This window comes from Myotis yumanensis, unplaced genomic scaffold, assembly GCF_028538775.1.
Source record: "Myotis yumanensis isolate MYYU_CA2020_CCGP unplaced genomic scaffold, mMyoYum1.0.hap1 SCAF_13, whole genome shotgun sequence".
Taxonomy (NCBI): Eukaryota; Metazoa; Chordata; class Mammalia; order Chiroptera; family Vespertilionidae; genus Myotis; species Myotis yumanensis.
The window spans coordinates 17,161,269-17,184,185 of record NW_027223764.1 but is presented as its reverse complement, the minus strand read 5'-3'; the positions used below and the strand labels follow the sequence as shown (position 1 = coordinate 17,184,185).

General features: G+C 47.5%; 1 protein-coding gene and 1 non-coding gene across 5 annotated transcripts in view; one reads left to right on the top strand and one right to left on the bottom strand.

Annotated features, from left to right (window-relative positions):
- The first annotated feature begins 1,483 nt into the window (after positions 1-1,483).
- SUFU (SUFU negative regulator of hedgehog signaling) overlaps positions 1,484-22,917 on the top strand; it is an 87,512-nt gene continuing 66,078 nt past the window's right edge. For 3 of the 4 annotated variants that reach the window (XM_070432392.1, XM_070432391.1, XM_070432393.1), the window contains exons 1-3: positions 1,484-1,746; positions 6,435-6,569; positions 22,733-22,869. In XM_070432392.1, coding sequence (XP_070288493.1) covers positions 1,565-1,746; positions 6,435-6,569; positions 22,733-22,869 — 454 coding nt within the window. In that variant the 5' untranslated portion in view covers positions 1,484-1,564. The remainder of the gene's footprint in view (positions 1,747-6,434; positions 6,570-22,732; positions 22,870-22,917) is intronic. The other variant, XM_070432394.1, reaches the window with a different exon arrangement.
- Positions 19,838-19,945, bottom strand: LOC139022259 (U6 spliceosomal RNA). The gene has a single exon (XR_011473642.1). It is a non-coding gene; the product is annotated as a U6 spliceosomal RNA (small nuclear RNA).

Genomic DNA, 22,917 nt, shown 5'->3' with positions numbered 1-22,917 from the left:
ATGATCACTAAAAACATTGATTAAATAATTATCACTTTAAGAATTGATTCTAGTTTACTTAATTATTACTTTCCTGTTTTTTAAACTTTCCTTTTTAAAAATATATTTTTATTGATTGCAGAAAGGAAGGGAGAGGGATAGAGAGACAGAAACATCAATGATGAGGGAGAATCATTGATTGGCTGCCTCTTGCACGCCCACACTGAGGACCGAGTCCGCCACTAGGCATGTGCTCTGACTGGGAATCTAACCATGACCTCCTGGTTCATAGGATGATGTTCAACCACTGAGCCATGCCCTCAGGCCAATTCTTGTTACTTTCTGACAGAACTCCAAAATAGGTATTTTGACATAGGACCCCTGAATTTGGCAGTGTGTCAGTCAATATGGTCAAAGGACATTCAAAGACATAGGAAACATTTAAATTTATATTCTATTAAAACTAATGTCGCATGGCCCAGAGGGTGTGGCTCTGTGGTTGAGTTTCGACCTATGAACCAGGTGACAGTTAATTCCCAGTCAGAGCACATGCCTGGGTTATGGGCTCTGTCCCCAGAAGGGGGTGTGCAGGAGGCAGCCAATCAATGATTCTCTCTTATTGATGTTTCTCTCTCTCTCCCTCTCTCTCTCTCTCTCCCCCCCCTTTCCCTTCTCTGAAATCAATTAGAAAAAACAATAATGTCACATGGATGAATGAATCAGTCCACTGCCATATCCTATATAATAAAAGGCTAATATGCAAATCAACCAAAGGGTAGAATGACTGGTCGCTATGATGCACACTGACCACCAGGGGGCAGATGCTCAACACAGGAACTGCCCCCTGGAGGTCAGTGTGCTCCCACTGAGGGAGCCCTGCTCAGCCAGAAGCTGGGCTCAGGGGCTGGCAAGTGGCAGCAGCGGTGGCGGGAGCCTCTCCTGCCTCCACAGCGCTAAGGATGTCAGACTAACAGTTTAGGCTCAACATATTCCCCCCCCCCGCCCGCTCCCGGACTTGGAGAGGGCGCAGGCTGGGCTGAGGGACCCCCTCTCCCCAGTGCACGAATTTCGTGCATCGGGCCTCTAGGTTATGTTTAAATAAATATGGGTTTGCGTGTCAGCAAACCAGTGACAAGTCCTTTGTTGGCGTACTTCCCAGTGCTTTTGTGGGACCCTAGCACTCCGAAGGATGCCGACACATCTCTATTTAAACCTGGGTTCCTCCTAGCACTAGGGGGAGGCCAAGAGCTTTGGGACGCCTCAGACGCAGGGAGAGGGAGGAGACACCTACTGCCCAGGCACGCCGCTCCGGTGACTGGCACAGACATCAGCTAATGGAATCCGGGCTGGGGCGCGCCGGTGCCCCGCCCCCTCGAGCGGCCCGCGGCCCCCGAGGCACTCTCTGGCCCGCTCTGCGGCGGCCGCGGCCTGGGCGGACGGTTCGCCGCGCGCAGGCGCGGACCCTGGACCTCGCTGCAGCCCCCGACGCCTCGGGGAGTTACACCGACGGGGTCCGCCCGCCGGCGCGTCAGTGCGCTCCCGCTCGGCCGTCCTCCCGGGTCCTCCCAGCGCTCGACGCGCGGGGATGGCGGAGCTGCGGCCTAGCGGCGCCCCCGGCCCCACCGCGCCCCCGGCCCCTGGCCCGACTGCCCCGCCGGCCTTCGCCTCGCTCTTCCCCCCAGGACTGCACGCCATCTACGGAGAGTGCCGCCGCCTTTACCCCGACCAGCCGAATCCGCTCCAGGTCACAGCGATCGTCAAGTACTGGTACGCCCCGGGCCGCGGAGACCCGAGCGGCGGGCTGGGGAGTTTAAGCGCCCGGGGCCAAGTAATTTGCGGGGGAGGGGGAGGAAGAGAGGGAGGAGGAGGAGGAGGAGGAGGAGGAGGAGGAGGAGGAGGAGGAGGATGGTTAAAGCACTTGAAAGAAGGGCTTCCTGCTGGGAGGGAAGGAGTTAAGGCTCAAGTTAGGAATGGGGACAAAGGGGTTAAAGAAGACTGCGGGTAGCGAGTGGCTAACGCGGGTGGGGAGGTGGAAGGGTTAACTGGGACTTGGAGAAGGGAGTGAATGGGGGTGTGCGCAGGAGCCGAGGGGGATCGATAGGAGAGAGGGAACTGTAAACGTGGTGGAAGGAGGGGGCGCCTGGAGGGGGTCATTAGTGGGCGAGGGGAAGCCTGGAGGGGGTTGCGGCTGAACTGGGGCGGGGGTGGGGGTGAGGGGGGTGGGGGTGGGGGTGGGAAGGCGAGGCGGGGTCTGGGGAGCAGTGGGGAGGGCTTCGGAGGCGCGCGGCCGGAGGGGCTGCAGGGCACCGGGCTGCACGGGCTCAGAGGCGGGTCTGGGGAGCCGGGCTCCGCGTTGGGTGAGGAGGGGCGCTGGCTGTGAGCGTTGCGCTGGTGAAGTGAGGAGGAGAAGGTGGAGGAGGAGGAGGAGGGCACCCTTTTGATACTCCTAGTGAGCTCAGACATCCTATCGGTGCAGTGCTTTTGGTTGGAAGTTCCACCAAACAACTTTTCCCGATAAACTTTGTGCTAACTCCGCACAGTTCCCTCTCGCTCTGCAGCTGCTTTCCTTTAAGACACTGGCGAGGACAGAGGCAGGGCCAGGGAGACCCAGGGTTTGGCTGAGGATCGAAGGGGACCGGAGCACGTACTGACAATGTGGGCCTCGGACAGCGTGGAAGGGAGGCGGTGAGATGTGGAGGCGCTTCCTAGCCGCCAGCTTCAGGATGTAGCAGCCGTTTCCCAGGGAATCTCTTCAGCGTCTCTGTTGAGGATCAGACCTTTTACAGATGGGCTGGCCTGGGGGTAGGAATGGTCTGTTCTCGTTTCCCATTCCTGTTTCATCCTGCAGCCTCTGGGAACCGTGGGAAAGAAAGAGCCTACCTTCATGATCTTTCTGGACCACAAGTTGACCGCGGGATGGGTTGAATATGTCCGGAACCACATTCTTGCAGGCACTGTGTTAAGATGGCCCCTTCATTGAGTCCTGAAAGACTGTTAAGGCAGCTGCTTGGGGTGTGGCCAGAGGGTAGACCTAAAGGGGGAAGTGAGTGGATGTCTTTCTGGTTGCCTCTCCCTTTCGGTCCGAGTCTCTCTCCTCCAGGACAATGTCTTCCTCCAGACATGGCAGAAGGTAGGCTCCCCAGGACTGGAACCAGCTCCCTGTGTTGGTGGGAGCATGTGAAGAGGCGGACAGCGTCGAGGACCAGCCACCTGCTCCTTAGGGAGGGCGGCGGGGAGCAGCCAGGAGGTGTGGCCAGTGGTACAGTTCTCTCTGGCAAGCAGGCTGCTCTTTGGTTGAGACGAGTGTATGAAGAGAGCTTCCGAATGAAAAGCAGCTCTTGATAACTTAATCCCCATTCTAATTGCACCTCTATAGTTAAATTCGGATCGTGATGAACTCTACTGGATTGTGTCATGAGGAAAGTGGGCCTGGCTCTGCCATGCTGTTTGTTCAGGCCTCATTTGAGTGTAAAGAGAAATTGCTACACAGACTTGGGCAACGGTCTTTGTCTCCAAGTGGCCATGAAGGATAGAGTTGTGTGTAAAAGGTATGGAAGCACAGGCAAAGGACAAAGACTAGTTTGGGCAACTTTTTTTTTTCCCCCTGCTGCAAGCTTGTTAACCAGGCAGGACTTATTTTCAGAGATGGACTAAATTCCAATGACGAATAAAGGCAACTGTACAGAATTCTTTGCAATTAGAAATGCTTCCTAGATGCGGAAAAATATAAGAGGGGACAGCTTGGCAACTAGTTCTTTCTAGGTTTGGAGGGTTTTGCATGATTAAGACCCTGAAATTAATTCATCGATGTACCTCACATTTGGGATTCCACTAAGGCCTCTTCAGTTCTCGTAACAGGATGACTGACCGAGGCTGCTTGGGTCTGGCTGTGGCCCCGTGTACCTTGGGGTTCCTTTCCTTGCAACGGAAGGGTGGCTCTTGGCTAGTGGACCCTGGTCAGCAAGGACATTCTGAAAGCTAAGACTGAAGTGAGTAGGGATCAGAAGCAGAGAGGCAGAGCTTGTGCTCTGGGGCCACTCCAGCGCTGCAGCTGCCCTGGGGCGTGAAGTCAGGTGTTCAAGGAATTAAGTTGAAGGGTGCTGGGTCCTCGGATAACATCTTTTTCTAAGCACAAAACATGAACATGGTCTACAGACTCATCTGCTTCCCATCAGGTTTCTGAGCAAGTAGAACAGAACTATCTGTGCTTGGGGATGAGGTTCATTTGGTCTGACTCTTGGTCATTCCCTGCAGTTGGAGTTTTAGGGTAAAGTCTCTCTCCTTGAGAGTACTTCCTGGGAGACTTGGCCAGAAAGAGGGTTGTGGTGGCGCGGCAGAGGAAGCATGGAACGGTGGATGCAATTTTGCCACTTGCTGCTGGGTGGACCGAAGCTGAAGGAGGGGTAGGACTGGGGTTTTGCAGCAGGACAGTGGAGCACATGTGGAGCCTGTAGTCACTCCCATCTGTTCTTGGGCTGTGCACTATCCTAGGGTCCTTTCAGAGTTAGCTGCTCTTTTCTCTCCTCCCTCCCCGACAAGCTCTCCTAAATCCAGCTGGTTGTGGAATTAGTCAAATAATTTTGGCAAAATCTGAGTTAAGGAAAGACAGGGAGATTTGTCCTTTTCCCTAAACCACTCAGTTGAGATTCAAAGCTATTTGTAGCAACTTTCTTACAAGTTTTATAAATAACTTAGCATTTCTTAGCAGAGAATAAGGATTTTTACAAGAGCAAATAATATCCTGGCAAAGAGGATGAAACCAGACCTGCTGGTTTTAAATAGTGCTGTAATTGCGTGGTGTTGGCATGCTTGCCGGGATCACACATAGCATGCCTTTTATTTGGTTGTTAGTGTTCCTTTAGCACATGAACCCAGTTGCAAAGCACACTCCATCAATGTCCCAGGAGCAGCAACGTTTTTGCAGCCTGTGGAACAGTCAGATGTCCGAGGCAGCTCAAATGCAGAGTGTTTGTGGGCTAAATGCAGACTTCCTTCCACTGATGGTTTCCATTGATTTCGTCTGTTTCTCAAGTCTACCAGTTTCCCTATCCATTCTGAAGAAAAGCAGGATTTTTTTAAAAAAAGAGCACTAATTGCTCTACTAAAGGGAACCCTTATTGAATTAAATCCTCAGAGTGAGGTAATGACTGAATCTCTTCCTCAACTGCCTTTCTGTTGGAATTATGTGGGAAGTTTAATGTGGTCCTCAGAGGCCCCAAATAATTTAATGTGCCAGTTCTACCTTTGAGATGGTAGTCTCCTAGGATCATCTTCCAGATCCTGGAGCTCACAGGGCTCAGCCTGGCTTCTGCTGCAGTTATCTTTATCTGTGCAGAGGTGAGCTAGCCCAAGTTTGACCTTTATCACTTGTATGATAAAAGACCAGCTTTGGGCCCTGGCCAGTGTGGCTCAGTTGATAGGAGCATTGTCCTGTACACCAAAAGGTTGTAGGTCTGATTCCCAGTCAGGGCACATGCCTAGGTTGCAGGTTCGATCCCTGGCCGGTCAGGGCATGTGCAGGAGGCAACTGATTGATGTCTCTCTCCCCATCTACCCCCTCTCTTCCTCTTTTTTTTTTTTTTTTTTTAAACGGTTTGTAATCTTTTTTTTTTTTTTTAATATATTTTATTGATTTTTTACAGAGAGGAAGGGAGAGAGAGAGAGTTAGAAACATTGATGAGAGAGAAACATCAATCAGCTGCCCCCTGCACATCCCCTACTGGGGATGTGCCCGCAACCCAGGTACATGCCCTTGACCGGAATCGAACCTGGGACCTTTCAGTCCGCAGGCCAAGGCTCTATCCACTGAGCCAAACCGGTTTCGGCCCCCTCTCTTCCTCTTAATCAATCAATAAAAAATGTCCTTGGGCAAGGATTAAAAAAATTCCCCAAACAGCCAGCTTTGCCTGTGGGGTGCAGGCATGGGTCTGGAGGCATTGGGTTTGTTTACAACAAACTGGAATCAACATAGGGCACAATATAGTCTGTCTCAGAGGCAAGAGTGGAGCTGAGCCTCTGCTTCCAGGAACAGTGCCCAGGGGATGCTAAGGATGGACTTTCAACAGCGGCCAATTGGATTGACTGATGCACCTCTTGCCTTGAAGCATGACATATTTACAGGCACCACGAAGGAGAGAGAATCCCTGCCAATCCCATTTGGGATTGGTAATTTGAAACAGGAGGAAGCAAAAGGGGCAACCATCCAGTCTGTTTGATTTCTAAAAGAGGTCCTACCTGTTGGGGACAGGAGAAAGGAGTCTGTTGTGCTTGGGGACTTGGGCAACTTCTGGCCACCCATCCCATGGTCTTATCCCAGAGAGGTGTGGCCTCCCGTCAGTTATAATTCACCCCAGGTCCCTTCAGTTTGGGGCCCTGTAGGTTTGTAAGACATCCCTTAGCTTCACACTGTCTGCTTTCAGGTTCACACTAACAACCCCGTGTTTTGTCTTTTGCAGGTTGGGTGGCCCAGACCCCTTGGATTATGTTAGCATGTACAGGAACGTGGGGAGCCCTTCTGCCAACATCCCCGAACACTGGCACTACATCAGCTTCGGCCTCAGCGACCTCTATGGTGACAGCAGAGTCCATGAGTGAGTGTGTGCCACTTGCCTACCCTTCACCTGCCTGTTCCTTAGCCTTGAACCTTTTCTCTGAGGTTTTCCTGGGTAGGGATGATGATGTCTTAGTCCTGTGGGGTTGGTACTTCTCAGGTGGAACCTCTGAGTGTCTGTCCTCTGCCTATATCTCCTTGTGCCAACGTGGTCCAGGTCAGCACCTGAGCTCTGCTTACCTGGTGCAGGAAAGTGTCGATGATGAGCAAGAGTTCTAAAACTATCAGGTTTTTCCAAGCTTGCTCTGGTGTTTGAGCTCAGAGGGCAGGCAGCATAGCTATGATTCAGAATTTGTGTTGATGCTTTTAAGTCTACTTCTTCTCTCCCCCCCACCCTCGCTAGCTTATTATGAAAAATGTTAAACATAAAGCAAAGTTGAAGAATTTCATAGTGAATACTCATATACCCACCTAGATTCTACCATTAACATTTTACTCTGCTTGCTTCATCACGAATATATCCATCTCTATAGCCATCTCTGTCCCTCCATCCATTTTACCTACTTCCTCTTTGAAACAGATTCATGGATTCTTATTTAATTTAGTGCTCAAAGCTGAGGTAAGAAAGGTTCTACCTTCTAGCATAAGTGCTAAGAGGTGTTAAATTGGAATTATGGCAAGTGAATTTCTGGCAACATTCTTCTTCCATTGTATTTTGTCTTCTCATTCAGTGAAAAAAGGCCAGAAGCATTGCTTCATTTATTCAGCATACATTCATCAAGCACCTATTTTGTAACAGATACAGAACATCATAATAAATGTGTTGGGAATAAAATCCCGAGACATAATTCTTGTATTGAGCTCATGTTCTCGAGGGGAAGGAAGCTTAAAGAGATGGTTATAGTGCTGAGTAATAAATGCTACAATCCATGGATGTGGAACATGCTCTGGGAGCAGAGTGGAGCGAGTGACTGTTAATCAGCCTGTGGGATCAGACGCTCCAGGAAGGAGGTGGAGTTTGAGAGGAATCTTGTAAGGAGGCAGCTGGGGTGAGACCTGCACCTGACGCTTTAGGACACCAGCGTTCCCTTTGAGGACTGAGAGAGGCTTTACAAACCTTCCAGCCCCATGTTTCCAAAACTTGTAGTGCTGCCTACATAATTTTTGCCACCTCTAGAATATTGTCTGCTGTGTCTTCTCCGTAAACTAACCCTCCTTTTAAAAATTGATATAAATAAATCTTTGCCGAAACCGGTTTGGCTCAGTGGATAGAGCGTCAGCCTGCAGACTGAGAGGTCCCGGGTTCGATTCCGGTCAAGGGCATGTACCTGGGTTGCGGGCACATCCCCAGTGGGGGATGTGCAAGAGGCAGCTGATCGATGTTTCTAACTCTCTCTCTCTCCCTTCCTCTCTGTGAAAAATCAATAAAATATATTTAAGAAAATAAATAAATAAATCTTTAAAAGTTAAATCACTATCATATATGGAAACCAATATCATTTGCTATCATTTAAAGGTAGTTATGGAAATACACACAGTAATAACAAAGCAATGTTATTAAATTCTAGCTTAATACTGTGGCCTGTCACAGAATATTCTAAGCCTGAAGCCACCTTTCTCTTTGTTCAAGAGATTAGCAAGAAATATGAGAGAGGGATTACAAAAGTATGTTAAGCCCAGCCCATGTGACTCAGAGGTGGAGCGTCGACCTATGAACCAGGAGGTCATGGTTCAATTCCCGGTCAGGGCACATGCCTGGGTTACAGGCTCGATCCCCAATGTGGGGCGTTCAGGGGGCATCCAATCAATTATTATTCTCTCTCAGCATTGATGTTTCTATCTTTCTATCCCTCTCCCTTCCTCCCTGAAATCAATAAAAATGTATTTAAGGAAAAAAAGATATGCTAATACCGAATGGAACCTGGCACCAGACATGATTAGAAAAACTGAAAGAGAATTGAAAAGGGAACTTTTTTAAAAAGTATGATTCAGTGTTATTTATTGTCACAGATAAATAGGAAACACTGATCTAGCCCACCTCCCTTAGTTGTACAGTTGAGGTAAGTCTAGCAGCCTGCCAAAGGCCATACAGCAAGTTAAGGAGAGCAGCAGGATCTCCTAACATCCCCACTGTTCTATGCTCTCTCTTATGATTGGGAAGAAAGGAGTATATGGGGCATTTGTCTTTAAGATGATAATACAAGCAAACTTTAAAAAAAAAAAAAAAAAAATATATATATATATATATATTTTTATTGATTTCAGAGAGGAAGGGAGAGGGAGAGAGAGAAAGAAACATCAATGATGAGAGAGAATCATTGATTGGCTGCCTCCTGCACGCCTCCTACTGGGGATCGAGCCAGCAACCCCGGGCATGTGCCCTTGACCACAATCGAACCTGGGACCCTTTGGCCCGCAGGCCAATGCTCTATCCACTGAGCCAAACCAGCTAGGGCTGCCTTTCCATTTTAATTAATCCACAGCATATATTAAATGTCTACTGGGTACCTCCTCCCATTAATATTTTTCCTTCTCCTCACAACTTGTTGAGGGTAGACAAGCAGAAGCCCACGGGTTCCCTGCATTTTTTCTTGCCCCTGGCATACTTGCTTTGGGGGCAGGAGGGGAGCCCCATCCTGGTAGCCCTAAAAAAGGGTGAAGAGTAAGCTGATTGGATGAGCCCTCGGATGGCTAGTTCCGTCCAAGTTTTTTCCCTATTTACATTCATGAAAGGAAACAGGACAAGAGAGCACTTGTTTGGATTAAAAGGTTCTCAAGAGGCTGTTTCTGAAGTTGGAGAGATGGAACAAGTTCCAGCTCGGGGCAGCCGCAGGGGAGAGTGGCGTGCTTTTCTGCGGACCCTACGGCTACTCCCAACTGACTTCAGCAGCAGAGACTGTCCTGTTGCTCTTGCCTGGACTTGGGAGGTGTGAGACAGCTGAACGTCAGCTGCCAAATGCTTGTCGGAAGCTTGCAGCTCTGGCTTTGCCTTTGTGGCCAGGCAGCTGTGGACTGGACTGTAGAGATTTGTGGGGCGATGCAGGAGGGGTTTCTCTGTGTGAGGATGTGGGGCTGCCCCTGGTGCTACAACCGGCCTAACCACAACGCACTCAGCTGTCTAGGTGTAGAGTATCTGTGATCTCAGGCAGACTTCCCTGATGAGATTCCACTGGGCAGGTCATCTGCTATAGGCGTCGGCTGGTTCCAAAGACAGCTCTGTGTGGTGTTGGCCCAAAGGGTGGCAGCTCCACAGGGTAGAGCCCACACCTCCTCTACTGCATGGTTGATGTGGGCTCTCCGCCACAAACGCTGGCTTCTGGGCAGGTATGTCCATGGAGTTTGGAGTGGTTCTTGCCCCCCTTGGGGACTGGAATTGCTGGTGACTGGTTTTCTATGGCTGCCTCAGGTTTTGCCTTTTCCCCACAGGTTCCTCGCAGCTGGGCTCTGCATGGAATGAGTTATTTATTAAAACACTGGATACAGATTAACTTTTTCACTTGTTGTTTTGTGTGGTCTTGGTCCTCTACAGATGGGAAATGCTAATTTCCTTCTTACAAGCTTAGTTTGCAGGAACTTTTTGTGCCATTTCATCCCCTAGGGTTTCCAGTGGAAATCCTGCCTTTGCCATAACACACCTGTCCTGAGAGCATGGTTTCCTCTCTGGCTGGGCATTTGCTTTCATCCCAAAGCTCTCATGAGGCTAACAACTGGACTGCTTCTGTAAGCACACACTGACGGCAGGTCCCCGCCCTACCCCCAGCTGGGCACAGCAGGCCGAGGAAGTGCTGTGTAGGCTCATTGGAGGGCAGGCCTCCCTGAAGCTTTGGTCCCACTGCCTTTCTCTCAGAGGTGTTTAGTTTCAGGATGGCTGTTGGTGTGACACGGTGACTGCTATCTGCTAAGGGCAGGGAATCTGGGCTACCTGGAAAGAGCAGGGAACCCTTGGTTTTAGCCCAGGGTGGGAGTAGGGGCCAGCAGGAGGGCTAGAGCTCTTTCTGAAGCTGAAACCACCACTCTGGGTCGGATTTCAGGCCTCAGATCTATGACTTTTGAAATGTTGAGACTTTCTTTTCTTTGGTAATCACAGGGACACCTAAGGCATTGTGGGGTCCCAGCAGATCTGTGCAGGTGTGTGGTTTCATCCTTTATTAAGCATTTCATTTGCAGCATAGATTAGCTCTTCCTCCATGGGGTAGTGATTCCAAATTGTCCCCTTAGCACTAAGGGGACAGTGGGAAGAGGTTCCTTGAGCTGGCCCAGTCAAACTCACTTTAAAAAGTCCGAGAGGACACCGTAGCCGGTTTGGCTCAGTGGATAGAGCGTCAGCCTGTGGACTGAAGGGTCCCGGGTTTGATTCCGGTCAAGGTCACATGCCCAGATTGCGGGCTCCGTCCCCAGTAGGGGGTGTGCAGGAGGCAGCCAATCAACGATTTTCTCTCATCATTAATATTTCTATCTCTTCCTCTTCCTTCCTCTCTGAAATCAATAAAAATATATTAAAAAAAAAAAAGTCCGAGAGGAGATGATTACTAGGCTTATTGTGGTGAGTACTTGGTAAGGCATATACATGTTGAAAGACTGTGTTGTGCTCCTGAAATATGTCAAATATGACATAATACTATATGTCAATTATAATTTTTAAAAAGAAGTCCGAGAGGCCTGACTATTGGGGAGTGGTGCCCTGGGCTGCTCAGCACTGGGGTAATTTCCTTCTCTTCCTACAGAGAGAGGCAGACTGGAAGCCTTTATGGCTTTGACTTGGTCAGACTTCTCAGTCCTGGGATTCCTCCCTGTTCAGCCTGTCTTTCTAGACTCCCATCTTTCACAATGTAGCTTTTTCCACATTGAATTTTGACCCTCACACCTGCCATGCTCTAGGTCTGTGTTTGTCAGCATCTCACTTGCCCAGCATTCTGACTCAGAGGTCCTGACTCTGGACTTTGACCTTTGACTCCTAAATTTATTCCTCTGTCCTGCCTCTGGGGTATCCCACTCAGCTACGTGTTTGTTTCAGTATCTCATTTCTGATGTCTGGTCCTAAGAGATGTGTGGAGTGATCCTATCCTCTGACCTGACGCCTGTAGAAATGGTCTTTTCTCCCCTGCACACATCCTTCACAGCACACTGACCTGCCTGCCAGGCTCTCCTACACTCTGTGTTGGACTGTGCCGCACACCCCACCAGCAAAGCTCTGTCAAGTTCCCGATACGAGCAGAATGTTGGAGAAGATGATATGTTGGGGTTGGGGGACAATGAGAAGTCATATACCTAACTCCTGTCCCTGGAAACCCCAACATCTGTTTGGTAAGAAATGGCAGTGGCTGGGAAAGAAGGTAGTGTGGATTGGAGCTGGAAACAGCTTTTGGCTTTATCTGACTTCTGTGGCTTTGAAGCTGCTTCTCTTACCCTGTGATCTTCAGTGCTTCAAGAGACTTAAAAAATGTAATAATAGCAAACAGTTTTTACTGTGTGCAAGCACTATTCTTAGTATTTTATATGAACTCATTTTATCTTCACTATCTTTATGGGGTAGGGATTATTAATATTATTTTCCAAGGAAACTGAGGTGCAAAGATGTTGAGGAACTTATATACTTAGCTAGTGAGTGCTGGAGCTGAGCTATAAACTCAGGGACTCCTGCTCCAGTAGTCCTCACCCTTCCCTCCCCTTCCCCTCCCCTCCCCTCCCCTCCCTTCCCCTCCTCTCCCCTCCCCTCCCCTCTCCTCCCCTTCCCTTCCTTTCCTTTCCCTTTCCTTCGTTCGGAAGGTTGTCTGGAAGGACGTCCAGTCTGATTAGCATATTGTACTTTTATTATTATAGATAGATTTTCATATCATTTTTAAAAAACATTTTTGTTTCTGTAATGGTTTTTTAAATTAGTAGACTTTATTTTTAGAGTAGTTTTAGGTTTACAAAAAATTGAACAGATAGTATAAAGAGTTCCCACATACCCTTTCTCTTCTCTGCTTATAGTTTCCCTTATTATTTAATACTAGAGGCCCAGTGCATGAATTCATGCATGGGTGGGGTCCCTTGGGGTGGCCTATGGGGATCAGGCCTCAGCTTGCACCCCCAGGCTCGCAGCCCCAGCTCACACCTCGCAGCCCCACCTGGCACCCCACCTGGCATCCCACCTTGGCCTGGCGCTGCCCCCTCACCTGTTCCACCATCCTGCCTGTGGGGTGATTGGTTGTGGGAGACCCCCCTCGCCCCGCTAGGCTCTCTCAGTGTCTGGGAGCCAGGTGGCAGCCCTTTTCTCTGCCGCTGCCACCGCTTGTCGCTGTCTGTGGGCCAAAGGCGGTGCGACCGGGCTCCCACTTGCACCCGCCTTGGTCTGGTGCCACCTGCTCACCTGCTCCACCATCCCGCTGCAGTCCAGTCCTGCTTTCGTAGGGACCCATTGGGCGGCAACACCTCTACCTCCACTGCCACTGGCTGCCATCCAGCACTAGGTCATCGTTGATGCCCACCATGTTCCACGCTGCCCCCTGGTGGTCAGCGCACATCATAGTGAGCAGTGGAACTCCAATTGAGCGACTGCAGGAGGGGACAATTTGCATATTAGGCTTTTATTATATAGGATCTTGCATTAGCATGGTTCATTTGTTACAACTGATGAACCAGTACTAATAACATTGTTATTAACTAATGTCCCTACATTAGAGAGCCCTAAAAATGTATTAACTAATGTTCCTACATTAGGATTCTCTCTTTATGTTATGCACTTCTATGGGTTTCAACAAATACATATTTTGTACCCACCATTACAGTGTCATACAGAATAGTTTCACTGCCCTAAAAGTGGCTTGTGCTTTACCTATTTATCCCTTTCTCCATCCTCCCAAACCTCTGGCAACCACTGACTGTTTTACTGTCTCTTCAGTTTTGCCTTTTCCAAAATATTATATAGTTGGAATCATAAGTAAAGTAGCCTTTTCAGACTGACTTCTTTCACTAAGCAATATGCACTTAAGGTTTCTCCTTGTCTTTTGGGAACTTGATAGCACTTTTCCTTTTATCACTGATTAATATTTCAGTGTATGTTTGTGCCATAGTTTATCCATTCACATATTGAAGGATATCTTGATTGATTCCAACTTTTGGCAATTTTGAATAGAATAAAGCTGTCAAACACTCATATATAGGTTTTTGTGTACATAACTTTTCAACTCATTAGGGTTAAATTGCTGGACCATGTGATAAGACTGTGTTTAGCTTTGTAAAAAACTGACAAACTCTCCTCCAAAGTAACTACAGTACCTTTTCATTTCTACCAGCAATGAATGCGTTCCTCTCATTCTGTGTCCCTACCAGCATTTGGCATTGTCAGTTTTTTTAGATTTTAGCCATTCTAATAGTGGTGGAGTGGTATCTTATTGTTGTATTAATTTACAGTTTCCTAATGACATGAGATGTTGGACATCTTTTCATATACTTGTCTGCTGTCTGTATCTACTCTGTGGTGACATATCTTTGTTTTTGTTTCTCTCCTCCTCCTGTACCCACTCCACTCCTGACCACAGATACTTTTTCTCACATCATGAGTTCACACAGTGGAGCTAATTATGTTTTCTGGAATATTTTCCTTTTGGCTACTTTTCAAGCCATTAAGTGAGTTAGTTCCCCTGAGTAGGTTCTAGGTCCACATCTGAATTCCATCTTTGTTGATTTTAACTGGGGCTGGCTCATGAGTTCTATACCTTCTTTTCCCCAATGGTGGTATCTTCCGTAAAGTCTGTAGCTGGTACTGAGGCCTACAGCCTCAATCCCAAGGTTCACGATTCATTGTGTCCTCCAATACAAAATATAGAAAGATTTGTCAACTGCAGACCCTAGTGAGCTTAACCTTGCCTTAGATGAGAGAAGACTACACCAGGCTCCTTGAGGCCCAGCCAGACCTCAAGCTCTCTGTCTTGGTTGAATGAGATCAAAAGGATTTTCCAAAATCCAAAATTTTCCTGGCCTATACTTTTCCTGTTCTATCCATTATTGCTGGCACCTTTTCGTTATAAATTTGCCTTTTTTCTTCTTGATTTTAGAGAGAGAGGGGAAAGGGGAAGGGGAGAGATAAAGAGAGAAACATTAATTTGTTGTTCCGCTTTCTTATGCATTCATTGATTGCTTCTTATATGTGTTCTGTCTGGAGATCAAACCCAAAACCTTGGCGTATCAGGATGACGCTCTAACTAACTGAGCTACCCAGCCAGGGCTAACTTTGCTTTTTTCATTATAAAGACAGTTGACCTGTTTTACCCAAAATGTTGGAAATTAGAGAAGGGTGAAAAAAAATAATTCCTAATCCTATCACCTTTTGTTTGCGATCCTATATCTGTCCTCATGATGATTTCTGTAAGCAGTTAATCATGAGTGATGCTTTCCCAGGTGTGTGTGTAGGGCTTCTGTCTTGTGTTAGTCCCCTCAGTTTGGGACTTAACATCTTCCAAGGCTTCCCTACTACCTGGCTAACACTGTTTTCTAAATGGAGTTGGCTCACGGCTGCTGAGGTTTCCAGATACTGAAAACAGCACATTTGTTTGGGAAAATGGCTCCTACCCATTGCCATATTGCATTTTTTTTTTTTTTTTTGTGCTTAACTTCTCATAGAAGTGAAGAGCAGTTTAGGTAGTGTATGTACCAGCTGTGCTGGCTGCCCACCTCTCAATTAATACCTTGATTTTTTTTTTTTCTACTGGGTAGTACTTTGATTCTTTAACTACAGATTAACATGCCTGGTGGTGATAGTCCTGAGGCTGTATGTTGTTCCTATTTGTTGATTTCCCCTTAAAAAGGTGATCAGTGTTTGGGTTTGGTGGTCATTGTCACCTGGAAGTAAACACCATGAGCCTCCTTATTTCTCCCTTTCTTGGGTGTGTGGATACAGAAGATGTGAGACTGGATTACAGAGTGCCCCAGGCTCCTGGTACACAAGGTTTACAGAAGGTTCACAGTATAAGCACAAATGTCAAGAGATGGATAAGATACTTTTCAGGCAGTTGCCTGAAATAAATGGCTACCATCTTAGGCTCATGAGGCTTTCTGACATATATGAGAATCAAATAATGTACTAATACTGTATGTATGCAGCAGGATCTGGTCAATGGATCTAGGAAAAAGGGTGGCCCACTGTTCTGTCCTGGCACTGGGTCTACCTGATGTTGGGTGGTACACCTGGTTCCCATCCAGTGTTAATCACCAGCCTCTCTCCTTCATTTGGAGGGTCGGCCTCTCGTTCATTACAGTGATAATCATTGTTGAGACAGTTCTGGACATGAGTATAGAGTAATGGACAGCATACTCCTATCCTGGACTTCATGGAACCTCCAATCTTTTTGGCTGAAGGGTCCTTTAACTGGAAAACATTGTGGGGAGATGGGCCTAATACAGTCTCGGAGCCATAGGTCACCATGCAGGACCTCCTTGCCTCCTTTTCTGCAGCTATGCCTTGAGGCCTGGTGGAGGGCTCTTTGCGAGCAGAAGATCTGTGGCCCAGAACCAGAACCGTTGTCAGGATTGTTTAGGGCCAGTTGCCCATTTATCAGTGAGAATATGGGTTTATCGAAGCTTCTCAGAGTGATGTGGTTCACTGGGCTCCAGGCCCTTTATTTGCATGTCAGTAAAAGCTAATGGCCTTCAAAGATCCCTTACCTTCCTATCCCTCCCTTGTTATTCAGGCTTCTTGAGTCTTGGGTCATAGGACCAGCTTTGCCACAAGAAGGCCAATCAAGGAGATGTTTTGTTTTTCCAGCACTGACCCTGCGAGCGCTTGGAACCCTGCCTCTGACCACTAGTTTCCCTTACTCTGATCTCAGGCTTTTCAACATGAGGTCAGGAACTCGGGAGCCATGCCTGTGGGGAGGGGTAAGTACTAAAGAATGGGGCCTGGCCCTGGCTCCCGATCCCAGGGGGTCAAGCTGGCGGCTGCGCTTTCTGCCTGTGATGGATTTGATTCCCAAATGCTTCAGAAACACTTGGTGGTTAGAGGAAAAAACATAATGGAAACAGACAGATGACACTTGCCCTAACCCCTTTTCCTTCTTGCTCTAGTTTTTCCAGTATATTGGGTTGCAGACATACTGGATTCCTGCCCTCTTAAAGCTAGTGTGGCAATTTCTCATTCCTGTAGCCAAGGGTTTTGCATAGAGAAAGAGCCCAGAAGGATGGCAGTAGCTAAGCAGGGAGCCTTTGAGGTTGGAGCTTTGCAGCAACATTGCTGATGTGGGTCCCTTAGTTCTGTAGCCGGGGGCAGTGACCACAGCATTTCATGCATGTCACTCCTCTGCTCAGAACCATCCAGTGGCTTTCCATGCAGTTGGTGCTCCCTGAAGTTGTACAATGCTCTGGTCATTCAACCATGTGAAGATGGTAGTTAGTGAAAATAGCTAGTGCAAAGTCCCTGAGGTAGGAAGGAGTCCAAGGAACAGAAAGAAAGCTAGTATGCTTGGGACTTGGTAGGGGAGGAAAGTAGTGGAGCAAGATGAGGTGGGAGAATTTGAAGGCATTGTAAAGAGTGTGACATTTAACAAGTTATCTGTTCACTGGGGAGGGAAACAAAGGGATGATGTGTTGGAGGCCAGAAGTGGGGCTTTAGGAAATTTTTGCAGTAATGTGGGACCAGCATTGGTACAAAGGCAAGAGAACAGAGTTGAGTGATGGTTTTATTTCCCTAAAAAGGAAACAGCAGCAAAAGTGGCTCAAAGGAAATGCCATTAAGGTATTTGAATCTGACTTTGATAGTGACTGAGAGGAAGACTCATTGCTTTTTAATACTGTCTTATCTTGTTTGTGTTTGAGTGTCTCAGCCTGATTATCTTTTTGGATGGCAATGGGAATATTATTACCATTTAGCATTTGCTCAGCTGTGACATAATGTGCTCATGTACAGAACATGCAGAAGTGCAGTCCTTGGGGAACTGAGATGCTGAAAAGATTTGTTTCTTCCCATTACCCTCAATCAGATATCTTAATCTTCTAGGGCAGCTGGCTTCCCAGAGTCCTGGAGGATAGTGGGTGGACAAAAGGCCCCTGAGAAGAACACCTGGCTCTTGGGTATGCAGGAAGCCCCCAAGCTGTATACTGTATGCAGATGGCACCTCATTTCCCAAGTCAGACTGTGGTCTTGCTGCCATTGGCCTAGCCTGTCTTTTATTTTTATTTTCAAAAAGATCTTTGTATACATGTTGCTTTATGCCAAAGCCAAGAGTGTGGCAGCTGTCATAATGATGCCAAGAAGCCCAGGCACCAGGCTCTTCCTTGGCCCAGAATTCCTAGAGAGCATCAGGTTGGCTTGGAATCCCCCAGGGTACTGACTGACCTTTCAGTTCTTTGGTGGTGGTTGGGAGTAGAGGGACCAGGTACAGTAGGTCTCCACTAGGGGAGAGTGAACTGTGCATTTTCACCACCCTGCAGAGAAAGGGTAAGCTGCTGTGGGCTTGGTGTTTTTGTTCAATTTAGTGTCTCAGTCTGGGAAGCTCTTTGCTCACTGGGATAGAGTTAAGCCACCCTAAGTGTTGGGAGCCAGGTGAGTTTGCTTGGCTGGATTCTCAGCTGAATCAGTCCTGGGAGCTACTATTTTTAAACTTGTGGAATGCTGTGGGAATGTGCTCCTTGGCTCCCAGCAAGGGATCTTAGGAAACATCAACTTGAGTGAGGCTAATGCATTCCCTGAATCTGGTTGGATGGCGTGTAGTGGAAAGAGCTTCTCCTACTCAGAGTTAAAACTCAATGGTGCCCTAGCCAGTTTTGCTCAGTGGATAGAGTGTCGGCCTGCGGACTGAAGGGTCCCGGGTTCCATTCTGGTCAAGGGCACGTACCTTGGTTGCAGGTTCCCCTGCCCTGGTCGGGGTGCATGCAGGAGGTGCAACCAATTGATGTGTCTCTCTCACATCGGTGTTTCTCTCTGTCTCTCCCTCTTCCTTCCACTCTCTCTAAAAATCCTTGGGTGAGGATTAACAACAACAAAACACCAAAAAACCTCAAAGGTGACTGCCCTGCACTGTAGCCTCGTCAGACTTCCAGCTCAGTGGGAGGGTGCAGTCTTAGCTGTTGGGGTTTTTCTTACTCTTTCTTCCTTTCTTCTTTTCTTTCTTTCTTCTTTCTTTCTTGTTTTTAAATTTCTTTTAAAATGTTTCAATTATGGTTGACATTCAATATTATATGAGCTTCAGGTGTATAGCATAGTGGTAAGACATTTATATAACTTATGAAGTGATCCCCCTGACAGGTCCAGTACCCACCTGACACTATACATAGTTATTACAGTAATATCGACTATATTTCCTATGCTGCACCTTACCCTGTTACTATTTTTTAACTTCCAATTTGTACTTTTTAATCCCTTCACCTTTTCCCCCAGACCCTCAACCCCCTTACCACCTTGTTTTCTATTTTTTAAAAATTGATTTTAGAGAAAGGAAGAGAGAGAGAGGAAGAGAGAAACATCAATCGGCTGCCTCCCAAATGTGCCCTGACCAAGGATTGAACCTGCAACCCGGGTATGTACCTTGACCAGGAATCAAATAGCTACCTTTCAGGGGACGACACTCCAATCAATTGAGCATACCGGCCAGGGCACGTTCTTTCTTTTTTTAAGATTATATAAAATTAATATACTATAGCTGGAATCTTAAAAAAATCTTAACTATGTCAGAATATTACTATGTAAACATATTTCAAAAGAATTTTACAATATTTTACATATAGTATATAGTACTTTTGTAGTTACCAAACACCATTTCAAAATAGCTAATGAAGTGTCAATAATTGTGAACTGTTAAAAATAAAAACATCATCTTTGCAAATGTTTATTTAATAATTGTTTACTGAATTCTGTTGTAATAATGGCTGTCACTCAAAGTATGGTAGCAGTCAGGAAGAATCCAAGGCCTAATTTGAGGGCTCTGGGAGGAATCCAAGGTCAGGAAAATCTCTTCTATTCATCTTCTGCCTGACGTTAGTGGTCATTTTGGCCTCTTGGAGGCCGAGTGACACCTTCTTAGTCAGATGCTTTGAGACAGACCTTTGGGCAGGTTCCAGGGATTGGGCAACTATATCTAGAATTCAAGGCACATGTTCTTCCTGTCAGCAGGTTTGATGTTACTCTAAAGGCTGGCACAGCTATGCCTAGGCTCACCAAATTGCTAGGACAAAGCCAGTCTGTCCCCTGGGCACCTCAGTGAACAGGATCAGAAGTTCTTTAGCTGGAAACAATTTTGAGGGGCCATCTTATTCATTCTTCTGCAACAAGACAATTAGAACCCCTCACCCACTCCCTACCAGACTGGGGAGAACCTGTAATGTATTTTTTCTTTTTTAAATATGGAACGCTTCACGAATTTGCGTGTCATCCTTGCGCAGGGGCCATTGCTAATCTTCTCTGTATCGTTCCAATTTTAGTATATGTGCTGCCGAAGCGAGCACTGTAATGTATTTTTTAAAAAATTCCTGTTGTAAGAAATTCCAATGGCTTCCTTTTCCACCAACTAGTTTTTTAGCAAAAACTTTTTGCTCTAGCCCTAGCTGGTTTGGCTCAATGGATAGAGCGTCAGCCTGCGGATTAAAGGGTCCCGGGTTCAATTCTAGCCAAGGGCACATGCCTGGGTTGCAGGCTTGATCCCCAGTAGGGGGCGTGCAGGAGGCAGCCAATCGGTGATTCTCTCTTACCATTGATGTTTCTATCTCTTTCTCCCTCCCTCTCCTTTCCTCTCTAAAATCAATAAAATATATTTAAAAAAAAAATTTTTTTTGCTCTAAGCCAGATCCCACCTTCTGCCACACATGCCAATTTCCTCTCATCTTTCCTTTCTCAGAGGATGTGAGGGACAGCTGCTCCTAGAAAAGGGGCTTCATCCTCTGGTCAAACAAAACAGCTTTGGCTGGAGAAGCTCTCATGTTGAGGAAGCCAGACCAAGCCAGGCCCCTGCAGGGGACTTTAAAGACTGAATGACCCTGTCCCTTGGCTATCGCCTGAGCAGTCTGCTTCGAAAGAGACCTGACAGGCTCCAGGTTGTGTGTTTACCCTGAGGCAGGCCCATTCCAAACTCATGTTTCAGAGTTTAGAGGTTGTGTCCAGCCAGCCTGGTGGGTGGTAATCAAACACAGGTGGAGACCATCTGGCTGGGCCTGCCCCTCCCAGTCAGTCCCATGAAAGCTGGCCTGCCCACCATAGGACTGGCCTAGAAAGCACCCTGTGTGGAGGCAGATGGTGTGCATGTGCATGTGTGTGCATGTGTGCGCAACCCTCCTCAGGAAAGTCGTGCTGCTTGGATGCATTATTTTTCTCTCTCTGCACCCAAGGGTTCCCCCTATTGCACATCCCGAGGAACGTGTTTCTTTTAGTCTGTTTCTCAAGTTTTTGTGGTTAGAAATCATGTATTTTTCTTGGCCCAGGATGAAAGCCCTGGAGTAATCGTCTAATACATTTTACAAAGCTGCCTCTAATTGGTGGCTGCTTGAAATCTTCCTTTTGACCTAGTAACCCAGCTCCTTTTGTAGAGTTTTAGCTCCCAATCAGTCTTGCATTACCCCAGCTCTTCACACTCCTATCATACCTGCAGCCCTGGGGAAGCAGCTCTTCTAGCCTCAATTTGCTTAGCTGTTTCCTCAGCCTTCCTGCATGGCATTGCCCCCAAACAGGGCAGTTCAGCAAGGAAAGAAATAGTTTACACTGCATCCTGTCAAGCATCTTCTAGCGTGGTCTCCAAAATTCTAGGCGTGTACCCTCAAAATGGATTTTGTTTCCCACATTGTTAGATGCTCAGAGCAAATGCAAACCATGGACACCTCCTTTGAATAGAATTGGGTCTGACCATGGTGACTTTAAGGATGGATACCTTTTCAGTCCTTTAGAGAACTTAGCTATGAGAGGTAATCTCCCCACCACAGCACGTGCAGGAAGCCTGAGTTCACCCAGGCACACAGCAGGGTAGGACTGGTGTCAGAGCTCCTGAGACTTTGAATATCTTTCTGTCTAGTCTCTGGGCCTGGTCTCTTGGGGTTGGTGATAATGATGATGATGGAAAGATGCCACCTGAAATTCCAGGGTTGGGCATTGACTATCACTATCCCTTCAGAATTCTCCCCTCTGTTTGAAGCCTGTTCCAGTAGCTTGGCTGGCAAGGAGGTGTGGGTTGTCATCTTAGTTTATGGTTTGTATTTGTATGCTGAGGAGCTTACATGTGTATAATCATTGTAGCTCATGTTTGTACAAGATCTAATTACTGAAAATTATATCATGAACACATTTTAACATTTAACACTTCCCATGCTGGCAGACCTCCTGAGCTCTCAGGAACTCTCCCTGATGCTCCCCTCACCTAGGGAGGTGCCCCCCCCCGCACCCCCCAACCAGGCCTTGCTCTCTAATCCATAGAACTGCCCTTTCGAGCAGAAGTCCATTCCAGGGACTTCCCTGGAGACTGGGGCTCCTGAGCATTTCCTAGCAGGCGGGGAGGCAGGCGTTCCTTGCCTCATCATCACAGCGATGGCTGTGGCCACAGAGGCAGTAACTCTGATCATTCTGGGCTGCCTGGGATGGGAAGAGAAGGCAAACCTTGCTTCCTCGAGGTTCCAGTGATTGAAGAGTGCACGTGGGGTGCCAGACTTCAGGAATCCTATGTGCTGATTAATGAATGCACATGGGGTTTTCAGGAAAAAATGCAGGCCCTCCCAGTGTTTGGAATCTGTCCTGGGACCTACCTGCAAATGCTGAGTTTGGAGGCCAGCCAGCCTGGGCCAAGGCTTGCACTCTTGTGGGCCACGGTGGAGGTGGGAGCAGAGAAAGAGTCTTATCCTCCCAAGCACACAGCAGGACTGGTACCTTAGCAGACTTAGTAGGTGCTTATTAACAACTTGAAGGAATATGGAGCGTGAATGAGGAAGATTAGGCCCTCAATCACACAGAAAGGAATGTTCCAGAGCCACAGAATGTGGAACTCATAATTTAGGGTGCCAGGAGGGGAATTTGATTGGCTGGGCCAAGGTCATACACAAGTGCTGTAGCTGGCTGGAGGGTGAGGCTAGAGCTCTGGTTCCTTATTGAGGTCCTTTCTGCCCTGAAGGCTCACACATGGGAGATTCCTCTGACTAAGGGGTTTGGATGCTGAGGCCACCAAGAATAAGGGAGAACTTTTTATTAGACTTTCAAAACAGTATTGTTTTTTTCCTAAGGTAGTTGAACTAAAAACATTTGCTTTTTATTTCTTTCAGATTTACGGGAACAGATGGGCCTAGTGGTTTTGGCTTCGAGTTGACATTTCGTCTGAAGAGAGAAACAGGGGAGTCTGCTCCCCCAACATGGCCAGCAGAGCTCATGCAGGGCTTGGCCAGATACGTGTTCCAATCGGGTAAGAGCCCCAAGAGCTGGTTGGTGGGTGGTTTTACTGTCATGGATT